Source organism: Protomyctophum bolini (assembly GCF_963924005.1).
Source record: "Protomyctophum bolini genome assembly, chromosome: 13".
Taxonomy (NCBI): Eukaryota; Metazoa; Chordata; class Actinopteri; order Myctophiformes; family Myctophidae; genus Protomyctophum; species Protomyctophum bolini.
Genome location: NC_137874.1, coordinates 7193186 through 7215002, shown reverse-complemented (window position 1 = coordinate 7215002; position 21817 = coordinate 7193186). Strand labels below are relative to the sequence as shown.

At 43.2% G+C, this 21817-nt stretch overlaps 2 protein-coding genes across 4 annotated transcripts in view; one reads left to right on the top strand and one right to left on the bottom strand.

Moving 5' to 3' along the window:
* supt20 (SPT20 homolog, SAGA complex component) overlaps window positions 1-12481 on the top strand; it is a 31086-nt gene extending 18605 nt beyond the window's left edge. Inside the window, exons 19-24 of one of the 2 annotated variants that reach the window (XM_080780543.1) lie at window positions 1418-1512; window positions 2264-2319; window positions 2929-3027; window positions 3577-3670; window positions 5018-5112; window positions 12019-12481. In XM_080780543.1, the coding sequence (XP_080636669.1) occupies window positions 1418-1512; window positions 2264-2319; window positions 2929-3027; window positions 3577-3670; window positions 5018-5112; window positions 12019-12180 (601 nt within the window). In that variant the 3' untranslated portion in view covers window positions 12181-12481. The remainder of the gene's footprint in view (window positions 1-1417; window positions 1513-2263; window positions 2320-2928; window positions 3028-3576; window positions 3671-5017; window positions 5113-12018) is intronic. The other variant, XM_080780544.1, reaches the window with a different exon arrangement.
* A 144-nt stretch (window positions 12482-12625) lies between these two features.
* On the bottom strand, window positions 12626-20767 carry exosc8 (exosome component 8). 2 transcript variants are annotated; one of them, XR_013965176.1, is made up of 12 exons: window positions 20717-20767; window positions 19888-19924; window positions 19411-19474; window positions 18778-18851; window positions 18620-18665; window positions 17643-17748; window positions 17245-17290; window positions 16847-16943; window positions 16293-16413; window positions 16090-16196; window positions 13008-15054; window positions 12626-12967 (listed from the first exon to the last, which is right to left on the bottom strand). XR_013965176.1 is itself a non-coding variant. In XM_080780546.1 (11 exons), exons 1-11 carry the CDS (start codon window positions 20731-20733, stop codon window positions 14936-14938), a joined length of 834 nt encoding a protein of 277 aa, XP_080636672.1. In that variant the 5' UTR covers window positions 20734-20767; the 3' UTR covers window positions 12626-14935. The 2 variants fall into 2 exon arrangements, 1 of the variants encoding a protein (XP_080636672.1); XM_080780546.1 differs by having other exon boundaries at window positions 12626-15054.
* Between the last annotated feature and the right edge of the window lie 1050 nt (window positions 20768-21817).

The window sequence follows — 21817 nt, the reverse complement described above, 5'->3', positions numbered from 1 at the left end:
TCGAAACAAGAGAAAGGTAAGCAAGCTAAAATATGTTTCCAGGAAGGGGGTGGGGGGCGCGCTTTACAGGGTAAAAGCGGCCATATCTTCCCGGCACCCCGAGCTTCTATTTTGAAGGAATCCCGGCGCTAATTGTGTTTTAATGAATAAAATGTTCATTTAACTAGCATTATTACCACATAACTAGTATATCCTGGCTGTCGGTTGGGAACATCATATGTCCAAAGCCGTGCCTTTTTTGGTTATTTTAAAAACTGTGAAAATAGCAGATCTACAAGCTCAAAACGCGTCGCATTGTGGCACGTTGTGAGCTTGTAGATCTGCTATTTGCACTACTTTTGCGCGACGCTCTTGTATGATGAATAAAGTAGGCCATTCATTTATGAAAAATGCATAAAAAAAGGTTGAGCTACAACTTTTTGACCCTGGTGTAGGGCAGGGGTTCTCAACCTTTTGGTCTGTACTAGACCCCCCCCCCCCCAAAAATACTTTGACCATGTCATGCGACCCCCAGATGGGGATAGAAGAGAGGTAGCAGCCATGCCATGGAGCGAACGGACTAAGGCGCGATTCATACTCCTATTTTTGGAGCTGAATAAAAGTCGGTTCGGCTCTGTAGAGCCTACAATGTGACGTCATTTGAGGTTCGGGGGGGCCGGTAACCGTCCTAAAGTCGGCTCTTCGGTGCTACTGAAAATTTCTGACGAGCCAAAATAATTTCCTCACTACAGCGGTAAAATAGTATGAATCGGCCCTTAGAAGGACTGAAACCACCTCACCATGGGACCCTTATTCTTTTAGGACTGTATGACCTGTAGCATGTAATGAGTGAAAATATTAGAAAAGTAACAATTTATGTGTAACAACTATGTAATGTACTGCGATGCCCAACAGTAGCAGAGCCCAAACAAACACATGGTTTGTAGTGACTGTAGTTCCTTTAACTATAATTCTACCACAGGTCGTTTCGAGGAAGCAATCTGATTGGTTGAAACAGCCTTCTAGCCGTGGGTTAAACCAGCACCGTTCACCACCTAATCAAAACAAAGAATTCAGCTGCTCTGTTCTCCCAGAGCGCTAGCAAACTCGGTGGCTAGCTAGTTTGACATTTGCGGTCGTAGTGACTACATCTGTCATTAAAAAAATAAATAATCTTTCAGCGATTTTCTTAGTTTTAAGGGTAACTGTGGTAGAATTGCAATATTACACTCGAGGGTGTGGTTAAACGTGATTATTGCCACTTCAGTGATGCTTGCGGAACTCGACTCCGTCTCGTTCCTGACCGCATCCCTGTCGTGGCAACAATCACGTTAACCCCACACACTCTCTCGTGTGTAATATTGCTTAAATCTTTCACTGGTGTTCTTTTTCCACAATAATCATTCTATTTGTTGGTGTTTTTATTTTATTTATATAGCAGTTCTCAGACACTGATGAGTGGCTCAAACCCGATGCTGGGAATCCTTCCATCTGGGGGTCTGATGCCCACCATGCAGTCCTCGGCACAAACTGGTAAGAGATACTTGTTTCATGCATCCCACTTCAGGGATATTTCACCTGCAAATAAAACATTAGAATGTCCCTCTAATGCGCCGTGACCCTTTTCGTTTTTTTGTGTTTTTATTTGATTTGAAAGCGATTTATCCCTTTTTTAAGGACGTTAACACATTTTGTACATAATACGTCCTGAAACGTCATAAGGATTGGAACCGAGAGGTGCCTTAGACGTCTGTGGACGTCCTAGCGACGTCCAAACGACGCGGGGCGAGATAATAATATTCAGAATAATTCCTTTTTTTTTTTTTTGGCATTTCGCTTTTCGCTTGCCGTATGCTAACGCTCTGTGAAACTATTAGCTTGTCATTGACTCTCATGTTAGCGCGGCGGAAAGAATGACTCGTATCTCCTCATCCAGGGCGCTCTCCGTGGTGATGAATGGATCGATATGCTGGCGCTGCGTTTCTGCTCCTCATCCGTCTCTCCCGCAAAATATGAACTCTTTTTGTAGCGTATATAAATATATTAAGATGATCGGAGATTGTGATGGCACTTTGTCAGTCAACTTTTTTAAGAAAGTATTTCCGGTTCATGGCTTTCAAAATGGAAGCGATCACTACTCTGGCGATTACTCCGGCGCAAGCAGCGCCTTTATTTTGATGCAGTTCCGGTACTAAATGTGTTAAGAATCGTTTTCCACTTTCGTAAATTCGCAAGGTATTATTTCGGTATCGATAATGAATTGTTTTGTTTTTGAATGGCACAGGGAGTCCGTTTGGCCTGAACAGCGGCGCTGGGCTGAGACCACTCAACCTGCTACAGGTATGACACTCAACTTGGTGTAGCGTAGGTTGTCCTGCTCCCGCACCCGTGTCACTCCCTTCTTTGCCATATTAGAGGCAGCTGTGGCGTTATTGTTTTTAGTCTCACTTTTGATACAACAAATTAAGCTATGACTCTCTCTACAGTAGGTTGAGCTAACCGTCTGGCTGGCTCAGCAGCCTACAGTAGGTTGAGCTAACCGTCAGGTCCAGATTGGCTATTTTTGATGAAGAGATTTGGTATTAAGGGTAAAAACAGCAGACCTAGTATGAAGGGGTGTGGGGCCTCCTATCAACTAAGTAATAGTATATATTATTATTATTATTATTATATATAGGGTGTACTGTAAGTGTTTAAACCTTACACACTGTTTGTTAAGCTTAATGTATGTTCCTTCAGTACGACACTGTTGCTCGGCATCAAAAAAGGAGCAGATCTACAAGCTAACAACGCGTCACATCACGATGCATTCTTAGCAAATGAGAGGTTTAAAACGGTTCAATTCTTCCCCTGCTTCCTCTCATCCTTGTGGCTTACGTGTGTGTGTACCCCCCTGTGTGTGTGTGTGTGTGTGTGTGTGTGTGTGTGTGTGTGTGTGCGTGCGCGCAGATCCCCACTGGTCCTCTGATCTTCAACTCTCAGCTCTCTCAGTTCTCCCCTCAACAGAGTCAGTCGGCCACAAACAGCCCTCAACAGCAGGGGGAGACGGTGAGTCACATTTTGCATTTTGCACGCCATCTTCTGTGTAATTAACCCATTCTGACCTGAGATCAGATTCATACGAGGTTTCCACTGGACACACACTGGTCTGATTAGCCCATTCTGACCTGAGATCAGATTCTAAAAATGTCAGTCGTTCTTCAATTTTTCAAAAATAGCAGAGCTTGTGCGGAATTTTGTGTTTTTATTTGTGTTTATTTTTGCTAGCTTTAGTTACAATCATCATTTCTTCTCCTGGTTTCTACGTGAATGTAACCACATTATAACCAAAAAAATATGACTCCTATAACGTCGTTGAAGTGGGACTCATAAAATGTCACCTGCTGGGACTCATCTAACTTTTAGGGGACATTTAATGAGTTTTGGATTCTATAAATTCTATAAAAGACCATCCCTGCATCCCGGGAACTCTTACGTTACATTGAAAACCTATTTACGTCTATTTATTGTCTTTTATTATTTTTGAGAAACGGGGCCTGCAGTGACGATGTCCTGCTTTGATTCATTCCCTGTTTAACCTGTTGACCTGTGCTCCAGGGCGACCCGGGCTCCGACCAAGGTCTCGGAAGTCAGCAACAACAGACGGTCATCAACCTTGGAGTGGGAGGTTTCATGTCCCCACAGACGGCAGGTATCTCTCTCTCTCTCTCTTAACACACACACACACACACGCTTTTAACACGTCCCTGACACGTCAGTGTTTTCTAACTAACTTAGCACTACTAAACGTCATGTGTTATTATTAGTTACTGGTACACAGGAGGCTGGCATCATGTCGTCTATAACAAACATATATATATTTTTTCTTTTTTTTTACTGAAATCAGCCATTGTTCCATCTCACTGCTATACCGTTAATAACCTCCGTCAGGAGAAGAAGAAGAGTTCCCCACCTCTCTCTCTCTCTCTCTCTCTCTTCTTCATCTGTTCCTCTCCCGTTCTCTCGTTTTTTTTTTTTTTTGTTTGTTCCACCCCCACCCCCACCCCCCCGTCTCTCTCTCTTCACCTCCTCTGCTGCTCGGTGTGTGTGTCTTCTATCCATCCCTTCCACTCGTTTACTCAACCTTTTCCTGCTACCCTCCCTGACCTTTGACCTTCTACTCCTCGCCCCCCCCCCCCCCCCCCCGCCGCCTCCTCTGTCCTCGTATTCGCCGTGTCGTCCACTCGTCTCTCCACCAAGGTTATTATAGTTAATTCAACTTGTATTATTGACCCATTTGGACCTGAGGGACGACTCTACAAATGTCTTCTAAAAAATCCTGACAGTTTTCTGAAAGACCCTAGGTTATGTCATCGGTCGTTCTCAAAACATTTTCACGTCAAGGACCCCCGGAAATATATATGTATTATATACCAGTAGCAAAGATTTGAGTTGAAAACGTCTGTATGAATATATATTCAAAGATGTGCGCAACATTTTTCACGACCTTTCGAAAATAGCAGATCTGCTATTTTCCAATAGCTAAAGTATAACATAACGCAATAATTACAAAACAAACTAAAAGCTAACTAAATCCGCAGAGAAATATCCTTACTTTTCATCTTTTTCAATTGATTTCGTTACAGGGGTGATGAAAGCTGTCAATGTTCTAACTTACACAATACACACTTAATACACAATATTTTATATATATATATATTTTTTTTACCGGCATGATATTCGTATATAGCACAGTTTTTCGGCACAAAGCCCGTTTAAAAAAAACCGAGCTAAAATTAAACCGAAATTTAGAACAAACAAAAAAAAGGTTTAAAACTAAAGAAAAATGCCACAACTATAATATCCTTGGCTTCTAAACGTTCTGCTGAAACCCTCGTCCCTAAACCCCCCCCCCCCCCCTACCGCTTGTCTCTCCATACACTTTTCATCCATGCCTCACACCTCTCTTATTCCTGCCCCTCACCTCGCCCTCCCTCCCTCCCTCCCTCCCTACCTCGTTTCCTTCCCTGCCCCCTTCCCTTCCTTCCTCCCCCACTAGTGCTGTCCCAGTTGGGCTGTGGGCTCGACGGCTCTGGGCCCCTCCCCCAGGCCTCGTCAAGGCTTCAGCAACAGCAGCAGCAGCCACAGATTCAAGTAATACAGCAATTTTAACATCTCTCTCTCTCTCTCCCTCTATATATATATATATATAAATATATATATATAGACGGTTTAAAAATGTCAACAATATATAACAACAATGGATGTTTCCAATCCAAACCACGATGGTTTGGTTTTGCCTTAAGTCGAGTGAACCGTTTTGGTTCACTCGACTAATATATCGTCACTGTCGGGCAGAGGAACCTTCCATCTCCATGTTTTAACACCTTGGGAGCGCTATAAATCTTAAAAACGTGAAATAATTCTTGATCTAAAAGCAATCCGTCCAATTCCAACCGAAGATTATGTTTTTGACGGGCGGTCTCGCTATAGTCGCGTTTTAGAATTAATCATATGCCTCCCGTTGGTTGGTGTCGATCACCTCGCCGGGGGGTGTTTTGGCGACATCCAAGCTACTTCAAGCCACTCCCAAAATGGCACGTGAGCAACCTCGAAATAGGTCCCGAAGAAACAAACCGCTGGGGGACGTCCTGATTTAATGGTTACAAATACCCCCCCCCCCCCGGGGCTTTCGGGGTGTTAACCTTTTTTTGCGTTATTTTATTTTATTACATTTTTTTTTCGTAAATTAACGCCCTACTTGATCACTCAAAAGTAGCAGATCCGCAAGCACGAAACGAAGCAGAGCTGAGTACAACAGCACGCCCTTGGCACAGATTCTCACTCACTCGCTCGGCTCACGTAACGCTCGGGAAGCACCTCGGTCCTCACAGGGATCGATTCACATCCCACGCTGTCTGCTTCGCGGCCGTGTGCCGCCTGCACGCTTGCCATCGTCGTACAGAACGGAAGCACGCATTCCTACGAAAACTACGTTCCGTCCAGGTGGAAATTGTGTCCCATTTGGTATTGTCTCTCAGCAACATGAGGGGCCTATAAAGCCTTAACCGAAACCAAAGGGTCGCCACCATGCAACTCCTTGGGTCAAAACGGTTGCAAAAGGAGTAAAACAGTCTCGAGCCTTTGGTGTGGTTTGGGGGGGCCATTGAATTCCATGCGTTGAATCACTATAGGGTCAACGTCGTGCAACAAGGCATATCACAGCGCAGGGACAACGCTTAAACCGTCTTGACCTTTTTGGTGTGGTTTAGGGCTTTAGGACAAAACCGTCTATAGGAACTAATATAAGGAGCGCTTCACACAAGTGGTGGAAAGAAAAGTACAATGTAGAAATACTGAGTCTAGGCCAGCCGGGGCGCCTGATGGAGGGGGAAGGAACTGGTCGGAATAACGTGTCCCTTCCACGCGCTACGTCCGGCCGGGGAAATTCCCATCTGTCAGGTGAAAAGAAGCAGCTTGGACTCCTCATGCATAGAAGGAGGCATGAGGTCAGTCCGCTGCCCCCCCAGGTTGGCAGAGGAAGTGTAGCGCCCAGGATTACATTAGATAATTGGCACTGGGTGAAAAGAAAAACTGGGTTACAAAATCGTGGGATAAAAAAATTAATAAAAAAAAAAAAAAAAAAAAAAATACTGAGTCTGGAATTCAACGTTTACTTGAGTAAAAGTACAAAGGTATTGGTAACAAAATGTACTTAAAGTACCAAAAGTATGCAGAATGTGAATGAAAGTTTTCAAATGTATGAAATGTATAGAAATCTTTTCAAAACAGCCGCTCTACAAGCTCACAAGCGTTGTGAGCTTACAGAACGACTGGTATCAAACGGAATGTATAGGCTGAAGTGGTTCATGTATGTTTTGTAATAATAATCAATACTATACTTAAGTAAATAAATCCTCCATCTTCTTCATCATCATCACCACCACCACCCCCTATTCATTTGGTTGTTTCAGTTTTTAGACAGTTTCACACATTCACAACACTCCCTTGTTGCGATGTTTGGTTTGACATAGTGATGACAGTGGCCAACCACCAGTAACGGTGTGTTCTTAGGCAACCCATTCTGACCTGAGATCAGATTAAAAAAATGTCTTCTACATCCTGACAGTTTACCATTCTGACCCGAGATCAGATTCTAAAAATGTCTTCTACATCCTGACAGTTTACCATTCTGACCCGAGATCAGATTCTAAAAATGTCTTCTACTGTATGTCAGTCGCTCTTCGATTCTTCAAAAATAGCCGACCTACAAGCTCGTAGCGCGCCACTCGGTGGCGCGCTATGAGCTTGTAGATCTGCTATTTTTCAATAGCTAAAGCACGACATGATGCCAATACCAAAATGGGTTCCCACTTCCCGCCCAAAATGGGTTAATTAAAATGCTTTAATTATTCAAATAAATGATTAAAATATGATACATTGTAGGCATAAGACATACAGTTTAAATGTAGGCATTTGGCAGACACTCCTATCCAATGTAACATACAGTAAGCCTAATGTACGGTATTGGAGGTGTTGAGTTTGAAGTTGCTGCCTTTGCTAAATCACAGTTGCCGAGCTGCATGCTTGTTTGTTTTTGCTCTGGTTTTTACTAATGATGCATGATATATTGGTCATCATACCTGTGACGGTTTTAGTTTAGTTTATTTCGTTTATTTGCACACAACAATATGGTAAAATAAAATAAATACGGAAAGCCAAATATACAAACAAGATTAGTTACACACATGATGTGCTGGAAGTGCCAAACCTGTGACGGTATATAGCAAGACCGGTCACCACATGGAAATAATTGGTTATATTGGTCATCATCCCAAAAGTGTCTGTATTGTGCATCCTTAGTGCTTACGCTGGATGATGAAAGCTGGGGGTTTCTTTTCCAAAGCGAGGTGTGAAGTACCCCACATTGAAGTCTCATACAAAACAATAGATTTGATGACAGTAGGTAGCAAACTGTTATTTAAAGGGTTAGTTCAGATTTGTTTAACTTAAGTTGTATGAAATACTTGCCATTAATATAGTGGTTGCAACTGTAATAATTGATTCCCCCGAGTCCCGTGTTGGGAGTTCTGCTCTGGTTTTTGTAGTTCCGGTCATTTTGTGGGGGGGCACTGGGGGGGTCACGCAGTAAAGGTAAATTAATCCACAAAACTAATGTCATTTGTATCGTTGACCTATTTCTAAAATATTAGTGCAACTTTCGTTCTTTTTTTTACCCCTCTATCACACAGAACCATGTTTTTTGTGTCCATATCACTACGCCCCAAAAAAATAGTTCCATGTGATGGAGGGGTCAAAGTTGAACGAAAGTCGCGCTAATATTTTTGAAATAGGCCAACAATACAAATTACGTTCGTTTTGTGGATTAATTTACTTTTACTGCGTGGCCCCCAGTGCCCCCCATAAAATGACCAGAACTACTTAATATTCACTAAAACCAGAGCAGAACTCCCACCACGGGACTCGGGCAATCAATTAATACAGTTGCAACCACTATATTAATGGCAAGTATTTCATACAACTTAAGTTAAAAAAAATCTGAACTATCCCTTTAATGCAGTCGCTAGGTTATAATAATATAATACTAATGGTATAAATAAGGTCATTAAGGCGGTAACAAGACTACTCGCCCCGTTTCTGTTTTCCTCCCAGAATTTTCCCCAGTGAGGGGTGGGAGAGGCTGGACAGCAGACGGCTGGACTTTGAATTTCTCTAACTATAAACTTTCATGACAGCAGAACAGCCTAAGTACAAATATAATTTATGAAAAGCTACTACAGTGAAGTCTGTTCACAGAAGTTGTTGTAGGATATGTGGGGATTATCTGACGAGGTACCATTTGAGGGGTCAAAACCTTACATATACTAAATAATACTAAATTGTTTATAGGTTCAATATAAGTCAAATAATATAGCCTTTCCACAGCAGTATCTTTTTATATTTTTCCAAAAAGAATACAAACAGCCAATAGCATATTACAAAGTTATCCCCCTCACTGGGGAAAATTCCGGGAGGAAAAACGGGCAAGCACCGGGGCGAGTAGTCCAGTATTCATTAAGGCGGGGTATAAAGAGATGCAGTGCTCTTTATCGTTGAGGTATAGCTCTAGTCTCCACCAAAACAGACGACTATACTACAGATTACTGCAGACGGGTCAGTCGCGAGATCGTTTGGAAGGGTTGAAAAGAACTGACACAGTCACAGACAGATGGCTACTATGGTCACGGTGCTAAAAAAAATAGCCTACGGCTTGATATCTTTTGCCTGCTGCTTCGAAACCGTCGAAAGCCGACCCCGAATTGCTCGTTTCGGCTTTCGACGCTTCCCTACAAATTGACAACCTGACACGACAGCGTGCCGTCTGTACCCACACGCACATTCACCAGCGGATTTTGGGCAACAGAACAGACGCTTTCCAACACTTACCGCCACCGACGTCGGTGTGGTGGAGAGTTACCTTTCGATGTCGGTACTAACGCCAATCAAAATGTGAGGTCGAAATTATACTAATAGATAATCGATATCTATACGTAATATATTTAAACGAATGAATATAATATGATATTCTCCTTCATGTGAGGGTGGCTGATTTTGACCATTTTAATATATCTGTAAACATTGTTTTTGTAGTGTTTTCTGTGTGGGGTGGTTGAAGTGTTTGAAGTGTCAAAACACTGGTCCCTGCTTGACCGTTTCTCCCCCAACACGACCCCGTCTCTCCCCCCACTCCCCTCCTGCTCTCTCTCACTTCCTACTTCCAGCCCATAGACTCTGTGCACAAACTGTAGATTTACGATTTCTAGGTTTCCCCCTGAAAGCGTCATTTGTGTTTCCGGCTTAAATCTGGTGCCTTGCTGCTAGTCAATAATGCCATCGATTGGCCACAAACCACATGCTGCACACATTCTAAAATGCATTAAACACACTTTTCCTTTTTGGCGCTGCTGGGGAAAAGTGACTGCATTGTTTATTTGACTTGATTTATGGAATTGGATCTTAGCAACTAAAAAAAACATCATCTGGCTGTTTCGCCCATGCTGTCGATGGAAAAAAATGGATACTGGTATGAGCTTTTTGTAGAGATCAGAAGTCGTCAGGCTACAGTTAATGCACAGAGCCCAGCAAGCCCCCCCTTCCCTTGTCTCTTCTTCAAACTGTCCTACCAAGCTTCAGCGCATAGCAGCTTCACTAACTCATAACCAACCCCTTCACACGTTTATTTTATGGTGCCACATATTGAGTTGAACGTCTGGGAAAAGCTGCCAGCTGTTGGAACGCTGCCCCACAACTGATTACATTAACACATTCTGACCTGAGATCAGATTCTAAAAAATGTCTGTTTGAAAATGACAGTTTTCTGAAAAAGTTATGTCTCTATGTCAGTGGTTCTTCGATTTTTCAAAAATAGCAGACCTACAAGCTTGTAGCGCGCCACTTGGTGGCGCGCTATGAGCTTGTAGATCTGCTATAGACTCAAGACAGGCGTCTTGAATGTGTGAAACGCAGGCCAGTAAGGCCTAAGGGCCGATTCATACTCCTATTTTAGAGCCGAATAAAAGTCGGTTCGGCTCTGTAGAGCCTACAATTTGACGTCATTTGAGGTTCGGGGGGGGGGGGGGGGGGGGGTACCGTCCTGAAGTCGGCTCTTCGGTGCTACTGAAAATTTCTGACGAGCCGAAATCATTTCGGCACTACAGCGCCGAAACAGCGGTAAAATAGGAGTATGAATCGGCCCTAAGTCCTGGTGCTGCGGCGGCAATCTTGGATCCTAAACGCAACGTAAACAATTGGAGAGGGGTGGGGCGGAGAAAGGCCCTTATTGTCAACGTTGGTATTTTAGCAAACTTAAACAGTACAAGGTTGGGGTAGTAGTAAGCACTATGAACCTTGGTAAACCAACAACAGGGTAAGTGATCCAAGGAATGATGCTTGCAATGCTACATAATCAATCGCACGGCAGTCCGCTTGCAGATTTACTGTAAATGACTGATTTACAAGCCAACAGTGAATTGTGATGGCTTATTACTTGGGCTTGTAGGTCACTTATTGTACAACAATGAAGTCGTTGAAGGTTGCTAAAGTGTGCGCTACAAAGGATCTAGCGTCTGTCGAGAACATTGGTTGTTTGTACTGCACTGCAGAAACACACACACAAGCCGGGCTTGATTGATTGCCACTTCAACCCATTCTGACCTGAGATCAGATTCTAAAAATGTCTTCTACATCCTGACAGTTTACCATTCTGACCTGAGATCAGATTCTAAAAATGTCTTCTACGTCCTGACAGTTTTCTGAAAAGGCATATGTTTCTATGTCAGTCGTTCTTCGATTTTTCAAAAAAATAGCAAACCTACAAGCTCGTAGTATGAGCTTGTAGATCTGCTATTTTTCAATAGCTAAAGCATAACATGATGGCAACACCAAAAGGGGTTCCCGCCCAGAATGGGGTTAACAGCGATGTTACAGAGAAACACAAGCTTTGATTGACTTAATACTTTCAATTACAGTTTTGTAAAAAAAAAACAGTACTGATGTATAGGCTACAGTTATACACAACGATTGTGATGGCTGGTGGTAGGGCATTCCATATTGTGGTGGCATACTAGTAGAAAGAATTCATCCCCATGCTTGTGCCGACTCTGGTGGGAATGAGATCAGTAGCGCCCTCTGTGTAGGCATTTATCACCCTTTTTTTTTAACCCATTTTGGGCCGGGAACCCCTTTTGGTGTTCGCGTCATGTTAATGCTTTAGCTATTGGAAAAATAGCAGATCTACAAGCTCATAGCGCGCCACTCGGTGGCGCGCTATGAGCTTGTAGATCTGCTATTTTTGAACGACTGACACATAGAAACGTGGCTTTTTCAGAAAACTGTCAGGATGTAGAAGACCTTTTTTAGAATCGAAGTAAGCTAGACGGGTTGAGTATCCTGAAAAACGGAACCATTGCAAGTCGCTGTACTCGTATACTGTCGTTGCTCACGTCAGTTGAACCCAAACTCTTCTCCTTCTTCTTCCTCTTCCTCTCTCCTCTGTGACAGTTGCAATTCTTGCAGCACCAAATGCAGCAGCAGCAGCAAATGGCTATGGGGGCGGCGGTGGCTCCACAGCTAGCGGCGGTGGCGGCGCGGCAGCAGCATACCGCCAACCAACCAAGAAGTAAGAGGAAGAGGAGCGTGCCGCAGCCACTACCCAAAACGTGACGAAGAACAACGCAATCACTCACACACACACACACTCGCTCACACACACACACAAACATCATCAGGATATGAATGAACCATGCTGTGCTATATACTCGTTTGTGTCTCCGTGGAGACCGACCAGACGACGACAAACGAAAACAACTAACATTTTCTGTCTGTCCTTTTTTTTTTGTAGCTGAGAATTAATAATTGTCATGATTTTTTTTCTATGTGTTTCCGGGGTTTTTATTTGGAGAACCCCTGGACCACGACGGCGGAGGGGGGACGGACGGGGTCATTTATTTTTTAGAACACACGGGGGGGGGGGGGGGGACTTTAAAGGAACATTATTCGTAATTTTTTTTAACGGAAATTGGACGTCATATAAAAGGGTTCTTATACAGTATAGGTGGTGGGTGAGGGGAAGGGAAGGGAAGGGGGGGGGGTCCATTACACATTAACCTTCTGTGAGAAACGTCCCTCTGCGGAAACCACATCGACCGAGATTAACCGAACGACTAAAAAAAAAAAAAAAAATCGCTCCTGCGCTCGCAGAGTTGACCCTCAGGTAGAAGAAGTCTTATCCCTGAGCAATCGTCGTCGGCGGCCATTGGCTCCGACGAAACTCCGCCGACGAAAGAGCTGCGCGGCAAAAGTCCGGGAGTGTTGAGATTAATTAATCTGAAATCCGGCGCACGGGGGGAGTCGTCGGTTGCCCAAAAGGAACCCACCTGCAAGGTTTACGAAGCAAACGCAACTCGTAGCTATAGTGTTGCCAACCAACCCTTGAAATAAGGAATCGTCCCTTATTTGGAAACGGAGACTTATTGAACTGATACGGACACATCTTAGCAAGTTGAAACGGCTCATATACGTGTACTATAATACAGGTTACACTTAACCCATTCTTACACCGAGATCAGATTCATACGAGGTTTCCACTAGGACACACACTGGTCTGATGAACCCATTCTGACCTGAGATCAGATTGTAAAAATGTCAGTCGTTCTTCGATTTTTCAAAAACAGCATCCTCTACAAGCTCTGAGCTTGTAGATCTGCTATTTTTCAATAGCTAAAGCATAACATGATGCTAACACCAAAATGGGTTCCCGTTCAGAATGGGTTAAACCCTCTGGACTTAGTAAACTGGACCGGAGTTGTCTCTGTATGTGCACCGCTTTTTTCCGCGTGCAATCTTTGCCAGAAATAGACGATCTACAAGCTCGCAACGCCTGGGTTCAAGTGGTTAATATAATATCTGGAAAAAACTGTACATGTATACAGTGAGTTTTTAACTTTTTCTGTGCGTCCCTCATCTTTTTGAGCGGTGCAACCACTCGTATAGACGGCTGTGTGTGTGTGTGTGTGTGGCTGTGTCCCTGGGTCTGTCCCTGTGTCCGAGCACGACACATAGCGTTTGTTCACCACCAGGTGTCACTGTTGCACAGCCTAATAACACACAGGCCAGGGAGGAGGAGGGCTTGTAACAGTACAGCACCACTCGCTTCAGACGGGATCTGATTTCATCTTAGACGTAATGGACGCGTTTGAATTTCAAGGTAGTTGGCAAACCCTATACTCGTCACCTTGCAGGTCTGTTTTTATCTGGTTGAGCAACACTGTTGGGGAGATTCACATTGTCGGTCACTGCCGGTGTACGCATTCTTTAGATACACACTGTCGGTACATTCTTATAGCCATGCTAATTTGGGTCTTCAGAGTAGTGCCTGATGGGGGGGCTGCCGGCCGCTCTACCTCTTTATAACGTCTGTTGGGAAGTTCTGTGCTAATTCACTGGTTCTCAACCCGAGGCTCGGGACCCCCCCTGGGGGGGGTCAGTTAACCCATTCTGACCTGAGATCAGATTCTAAGAATGTCTTCTACGTCCTCCTGACAGTTTCCATTCTGACCTGAGATCAGATTCTAAAAAAAATGTCTTCTACATCCTGACAGTGTTCTGAAAAGACTACGTTTCTGTGTCAGTCGTTCTTTGATTTTTCAAAAATAGCAGACCTACTGTACGAGCTTGTAGATCTGCTATTTTTAAATAGCTAAAGCATGACGTAATGCTAACACCAAAAGGGGTTCCCGCCCCAAAATGGGTTAAGGACTTAAGACCTTTTTAATACCCCCCTCCCCCCATAAAATCGAAAGTAATCAACTAACTATACTATAGAACTGATAAGAGCCACATTTTTAAAACTAGCCAATCTACAACGTTGCGTGTCGTGAGCTTGTAGATAGGCTATTTTCACTATTTCTGTGGAACCGAGTCAAACAAAAATATAATGCCCTCAACTCTAAACGATTCCAATTGCTTGTTGTCAGGGGTTGGGGTCTCCCCAGTTCAAATATGATTTTGGGGGGGGGGGTGGCGGCCTGAAAAGTTGAGAACCATTTGCTCTATGGAAAACCCCCTGTGCAGGGCTGAACCCAGGCCCCCCCATACATGCAACACAGTGTGTCTGTTTTTTGTACAGCATATTTTGATGATGAGAAGAAGAAAAGAAAAGAAGCATTTCCTTTTAATTAGTCCAGGATCTATGACTGTATTCTTCACAAGACGTCAAGCGAATGGAGTGTTTGTGTTGTGTGAGTGAGAGAGAGAGAGAGGCATTCCCGGACACTGAGGAATAATTTTTTTAAAGACTGTCTTTTTGTCAGCAGTTTTATTGTTATGAAAAAAATGAAAATGAAAATATATATTGACAGTGGAAAATACAACTTTTAGATAAAACAAAAAAAAGTGTCTGGATTTTTCTTTTTTATATTCATGCCGCTGCCTTGACACTCTGTGCGACTTTGTCGATGAGTTTGCGGATCTCTCTGTGGCGTGCGGTGGCCCGGCTGATGCATTCCTGCAGCTTCTCTGCAGACAGCGACGTCCCGCCTGAGGGGAAGACAAAGAGATTAGCCCCATTTCGACCTGACGGACCATTCTACAAATGCCTTCTAAAATCCGGACAGTTTTCTGAAAAGCCCTGTGTTTGTCAGTGGTCTTTCATGTCAAGGACTCCAAAAACTATATGTAATTGGGCCGCCAAACCCTCGTCTGAAGCAAAGATTATATATATATTTTTTAATTGCAGATCTACAAGCTCATAGCGCGGCACTCTGTGCCGCACTATGAGCTTGTAGATCTGCTATTTTTCAATAGCTAAAGTATAACATATGGCTTAAAACACACAGGGGTTCCCGGCCCGCCCAGAACGGGTTAAAGCAAAAGAAATTGTTAAGCCAACTCCCAAGTTCCAACCTGTGATTTGTGAAACAGCTGTGGGCCCCCCACCCCCACACCAGCTCTCTTGTTTCCTAAACGAATGGCACAATATGTAAAATTATGTTTTGGTATTATTGTTCTAAACCTATGTTCCTAGTACTGTTCTTCACAATAGCTCAGATTTATATAGTGCTTTTCTAAGTATGCAACATTACAGTACAGTACAGAACAACCTGTAACACGCGTAGGTGTGTCCATGTCAGGGACGTGAAGAGAGGCAGGGGCTGAAATCCCGTAAGAGGGCACTTTTGGACGAAAATAGCAGATCTACAAGCTCACAACGCGCAGCGTTGAGAGCTTGTAGATCAGCTATTTTCGGGTCGCAACCCAGCACTCTTTATCTACTGGCGATGCGGTGTACGACATGGATTTCTACAAAAGAAAAAAGCAATTCTCCTGAATGCTGCCTTCCGGAATGGCATGGAAGGAATGGCATTTTTGCATCTCTTTCACCGTAGTAAATGCTGCATTCATGGTCTGGACTGGAGAGGGCAGGGGCTCAAGCCCCCCCTTTGATGTCCATGTGTTCACATCCCTGGCCCACGCCACCAGTACACATCCATGCAGAACGCCCTGTGTGACATGGAGAGTATGGGTGCCTGGCCCGTCCACGCCACCAGTACACATCCAAAAGCATCTTCTCACCTGGCTTGTGGACGGAGCAGAGACGGTCGTCCTCGTCCGTCACCACGGTGAGCTGAGCGGTCGACAACATCTCCTCGTCTACCGTGGGGTCCACAAACAGGATGGAGCTATACAGCGTGACGTTGGATGAGAGTGTCACTTGTTAACACGGAGACCGTCTCCCAGCGACATGAAAACCCATTGCCGTGAAACCATTGACTTACTCGTCAAAGATGCAGAAGGAGGTGCCGACGGGGTGCTTGTGAATTCGCAGACCACTTCTTTTCTCGAAGTTCACCGCGGGCGCACATGTCTCCGTGTCGATGGTGACCTCTGGAAGTTGCGCTGAAACGGATAGCAGTTCACGGTATAATGAGGTTGTGTTCGTAAACAGTTTTTTTTTTTTTTTTTTTACCTATTATAGAGTCTGAAATGAAGATTGATTGTGTAATAATGAATTGCATTTGTATAGCGCTTTTCCAAGTGCTCAAAGCGCTTTACAACGGTTCATTCATTCATACATTGGGAGGTGAAGCGGCGAACAGTCGACGCCAGCGTCCTCACTTCCCACATTCACGCACCAATGGTGGCGAGCTCACACCGACCAACTCATTGGAGGCAATGTGGGGTTCAGTGTCTTGCCTCAAGGACACTTCGACATGTGGACAGGAGGAGGAGCCGGGATTCGAACCGCCGACCCGGGGATCATTGGACGACCTGCTCTACCTCCTGAGCCACAGCCGCCCTGTAGAACCGCGTTAATCTGCAGGGGACTTACTGTTCTTCAGGGCAGCCAGCAGGGCAATGACACAAGCGTCCAGCAAGTTCCCGTCGTAGTCGAGGCACATGAGGTCACAGTATACGACCCAGCAGAGCTGAAACGCAGCATCGTCAAGGAACAATGTGGCTCAAAATGTATACAGATATAATACAGTTTACGTCACGACTATTGGTGCAACGATGACATCGAATCGATTTAATGAATTGTGAATTGTTGAGTTCAGACTAGTCGGTTAAAAGAAAATATATTAGAATGTTAATTTGTTGATACATTAAACATGTAAAACTATACGGAAAAAACATTTCTCAATTTGATTAATTAAATGGAAAAAGTCATTGATAATCGCCAATTTATAGGCTGTGATTTGACGGCAACAACAAAGACAGTGAGCGTACCTTTCCTTTTTCAATGCACAGGTCTTCTGTCTGTATCACCTCAGAGCTACAACGCCAAAGGAAATGGATTATATTACATTTGAGTAGGATTATTAACAGCCAAATAAATCCCACTTCTGAATTTTCTTCCACAATCTTTTGTCGTCGTCCCCGTCACCCCCCCCCCCTGACGAACTAAATAAAAACTAAGCCATGGTGACTAAAACTAAGACTAAATATATTGACAAGTCATTTTATGTTATATTTATTTCAAAAAAAAATATATATATATATATTATTTTTTTACATAATAGGTAGTTAAACAACTAGTCGACTAGTAAACTAGTCAACTAGTAAAAATGACTAGAAGTGAATGCCCTAGTGTGTGTGTGTGTGTGTGTGAGAGAGATACATAGTACCTTTCAATGATATCGGCCATAAACTGACTAGCGGCCTGCGCCTGTTCTCCCGGTGGTCCAGGACGAAATCGAGAGGAACACAGTGGTGGCAGGTCCACGTTGGGCACTGGAACACACACACACACACACACACATGCACATTTTGACAATGTCAATGACACCATATTAAAGGTACAGTTAAGGTTACATTCACAAAATCATGGCATATGTCCATATATAGCTATTATATGGCTGATTAGGAAAGAAAGAAAACTTCTGGATTAAAACAATAGCTTTTAGAATTGCATAACTTCATTCAATACAGGCTTGGACAGCTTCCAATATCTTACCCACTACATACTGTTGAGAGAAACAGGATTTCCACAGGTATTTACAACTAAGGCGTCACATTTGATTAAAATATATAAAGATTGAGAAATCCGAGATGACTCAATATTTCTACTGACGTTTATAAGGGCTTATTACATGTCTTGGTTGAATGATTGGTCAATCGCCGAATTCAGTGGTGTGTTATCCATCTATCTATTAAAGCACTATGTCACCATGGTGGCAGACAGGCAGCTGTCACACACGGAGCATAGCCTACTACAGTTATTTCACCGCTTTGCAATGCGATGTTGGAACGTCACTTTAATAACTTCAAACCAAACGCGGGTGACACGCCTGACCATTGTGACCAACATTCCTAAATCACAAAAAACATCTCATTCTTATCCCGATTAGATAAAGCACAAACTACAACTTCATTTGAAGCCCAAAAGGATTTTAATAGATTATATGCATCTCTATGGGCAGCAGACGGTCAGCTGAGCGGTTAGGGACCGTCTACAAAGTGCAACACCGAAAGTGAAAATATTCAATCACTTTATTTCTATGCAGAATATTACCAACAGATCACACATCAATGGTGTACTTATAATTGTACTACAGCATGTAGTCAAAACGTAAAGATTCTTGCACAATAGAATAGAACTTACCAATGTAACCTTTATGAGGTGCCTCCACGGTTGGGTTCGCCAGCTCCTTTGGTTGGTGAAACATCAAGGGTTTATTAATACACATGGATCTTTAATGGAACAACACAGGCCTACATACGTACATACTGCTATTTGCTTGGGTTACATCACTGACTCACCACTTTGATCCCACACATCACTGTGGTGCTTCCAACCTTCACCAACGCAGAGCCATCTGCTGTGGAGATGGAGCCTGTGTGTGGAGGACAACGGTTAATCACATTTATTAATAGATTATTCAGAAAGAAGAAGAAAAAATCTAAGTTTCACACCCCTGATCTACAAGCTCAAAGCACGGCTACTTATAGTTGTGATGCTTTCGTTTTGTCGCTGTAGCATATCATGTAGGGCATTAGTTCCCAAAGGGGGGCCTTAGTTCCCTTGAGGGAGTTCCAGAGGGTCCCCAGCAGCTAGTTTGGAACCAAATGGACCCTTATGGGTCTGTAACTCTGAGAGTGTACAAATGGAACCAAATGGACCCTTATGGGTCTGTAACTCTGAGAGTGTACAAATGGAACCAAATGGACCCTTATGGGTCTGTAACTCTGAGAGTGTACAAATGGAACCAAATGGACGCTAAACGGGCCTTCCATTTGTACGCTCAGAATTGAATTAACATTGATTTTACAATATAAATTGGGAGTCTCCGAGATACAAATGCCATTTAATGCGAGTCGCATATCAAACTGGGGGGGGGGGGTCCTTGAAATGAAAATAGTTGAAAATCACAGCAGTGTTGTGATGTTGCTCACCTATATTCAGAGTTGTGGTTCTAAATTCTGACAGTTCCCTTCCATCCGGCCGACAGTTTTCTTTCTGAATGAGAAAAGCCTTGCAGGTTAATTCAGAAGACCAACAACGCAGTACTGCTGCGCTGTTTGAGACCATTAGTAATCAATGAACTATTAATCACATCATTGAATAACCGAAATAACGTTTAGAATCCAAATTTAAATGTGAAGATCAATGTGTGCTGACGTGGTGTTGAGTGAAGCGTTATTCATAGTCTAATGTTTTTGGTGGATTTTCGGTGGTGAGGTGACCACCGCTCCGGTGGTGAGGTGACCACCGGAGGTGTAATAACGTGGAGCGGTGGTGAGTAAAAACAGAGAGAAGGGCTGGGGGAGAGCGGTGGTTTGCTCTTCACCGCGACTCAGTGAAGGCATGTTGTAGTTCGGTGGTCACCTCACCACCGAAAATCCAGACTATGAATGGGCCTTTACACTTACCAGAAAACTTCTGTGGTACTCCAGTGGCTCAGCAGTTCTGGAGGAGGTGTAGAGGATGCCGTGATCATTAATACACAACAACAATGATATTTGATATTACATTTCATTAGGTGAATGAATGATTATTAATCTAATATCCAATTTATAAACTTTTCAGTAGCACTTTATGTGCAGTCAGTGTTATCCTTTTAAGACAGTGGTTCACAACCAGTGGTCCGGGCCTTGAGGAGGTTCCAGGTGGTCCCCGGCTAAATGATGGAGAGTTGCTAAGCAAATGGGCCCCTTATATAGATCTTTATCTCTTCATTATCTTGAGTGTAAAATTAAACCAAATGGACCTTGGTTTAATTGTACGCTCTCTCACGAGTTACATTATTGTTACACATCTGCATTGCTTTATTTACAAGAAGTCTACACAATTCAACCCTTCAACGTTTGCCTGTTATCTCTCCTAATGGTACCAACATCAATACAGAATGGAATTGCCGAATTTTGCCGACACAATATTCGTTCGTTTTGGATCTGAGAGGCTAAGTGTCATCAAATAGTGGTCCGTGGCTCAAATACCCAATAGATAATGGGCCTTGCCTTGATATGAAAAGGGTTGAAACCGCTGTTTCAACTTTTAAGACAAAGTGTTTACTCTGCTGCTGTTTGCATTTCTGCTTAATAAAGTATTCAATCAATCAATATGAAACCGGACACACGTTTTAACTATTTCTACTTTCATTAATGATAATAGTAATCTTAACACATTGGATAATTAACATTCATGTCACAATCCTGTGTACAGTCAATTGTATAATATTTGTCATGTAGATAATCTTACTTGTAGCCAGCCGCCATGATGTTTTGATTAACCACGTGGGTTTGGATGACGTCAGTACGGCGGCCTCCGTATGTCAAAAAGGGGGAAAAACTTAACGCGTGACTAGGATGTAGTACAACGGTGTCGCTTGCTAAAAACAAAACAAAAAATGTCAAGCATCTAAGATTCTATTCATGATGAGTATGACTAATTTGCTACATAGATTTCACAGTGTAATAACGTAATAAATAACAGACGACATACAGTAGGCTACATGATTTCCCTTTCTTTTTTTTTCTGAAAGAGGGCATGTGCAGCTGACAGTAAAACATATTCGTCCAGCTTAATCCATTATTTATTTCCATATCCATATGCATACATAGCGGTTTCCTATATGCTACTTTCTGCATGTGGCAGAGAAATATAGTCACCGGAGGATCGACATTTACAGGTGGATTTTCATCACGTAACAGTAGGGTTGACACTTGACAGTCAAGACTCATAACCATTTCTTCATGATGATGCCAGTGTTCAGAGCGCAGATGCTTATATCGTTTTAGCCTGTATAGTTAGATAACAAGATTTAGCTTAAACCTTGAACTCTCAAATCATCAACAAGGCACATAGCCTACGTCAGGGATACTCAAATAGATTTACCTGTGGGCCACATTACAAAAATGGCAAGGGGCCAGGGGCCAGTAGATAAAATTACGACATTAATGATACTTGATAACTTCTCTCTTTCAATTGCTTTATTTTCGCAAAATGTATCAAAGTACAATGTGCATGCACACAATATGTAAATAAATAAATGTGTTACATTTTCTTGCATAAACACAAAGAGCTGTTTCCATAACTGCACAAATTATTGCACATAACATGAGTAGCTGTTATAATAACATAATAACATAACATGAGTAGCTCTTTGCCTGCCTGCCTGCCTGTCTGTCTGTCTGTCCATGAGTAGTTATTTGTCTGTCTGTCAATGAGTAGCTGTCTTACTGTCTGCCTGTCTATGAGTAGCTGTCTGCCTGCCTGTCTATGAGTAGCTTTCTGTCTGCCTGCCTGCCTGTCCAATTGTCCATGAGTAGCTGTCTGTCTGCCTGTCTGAGTAGCTGTCTG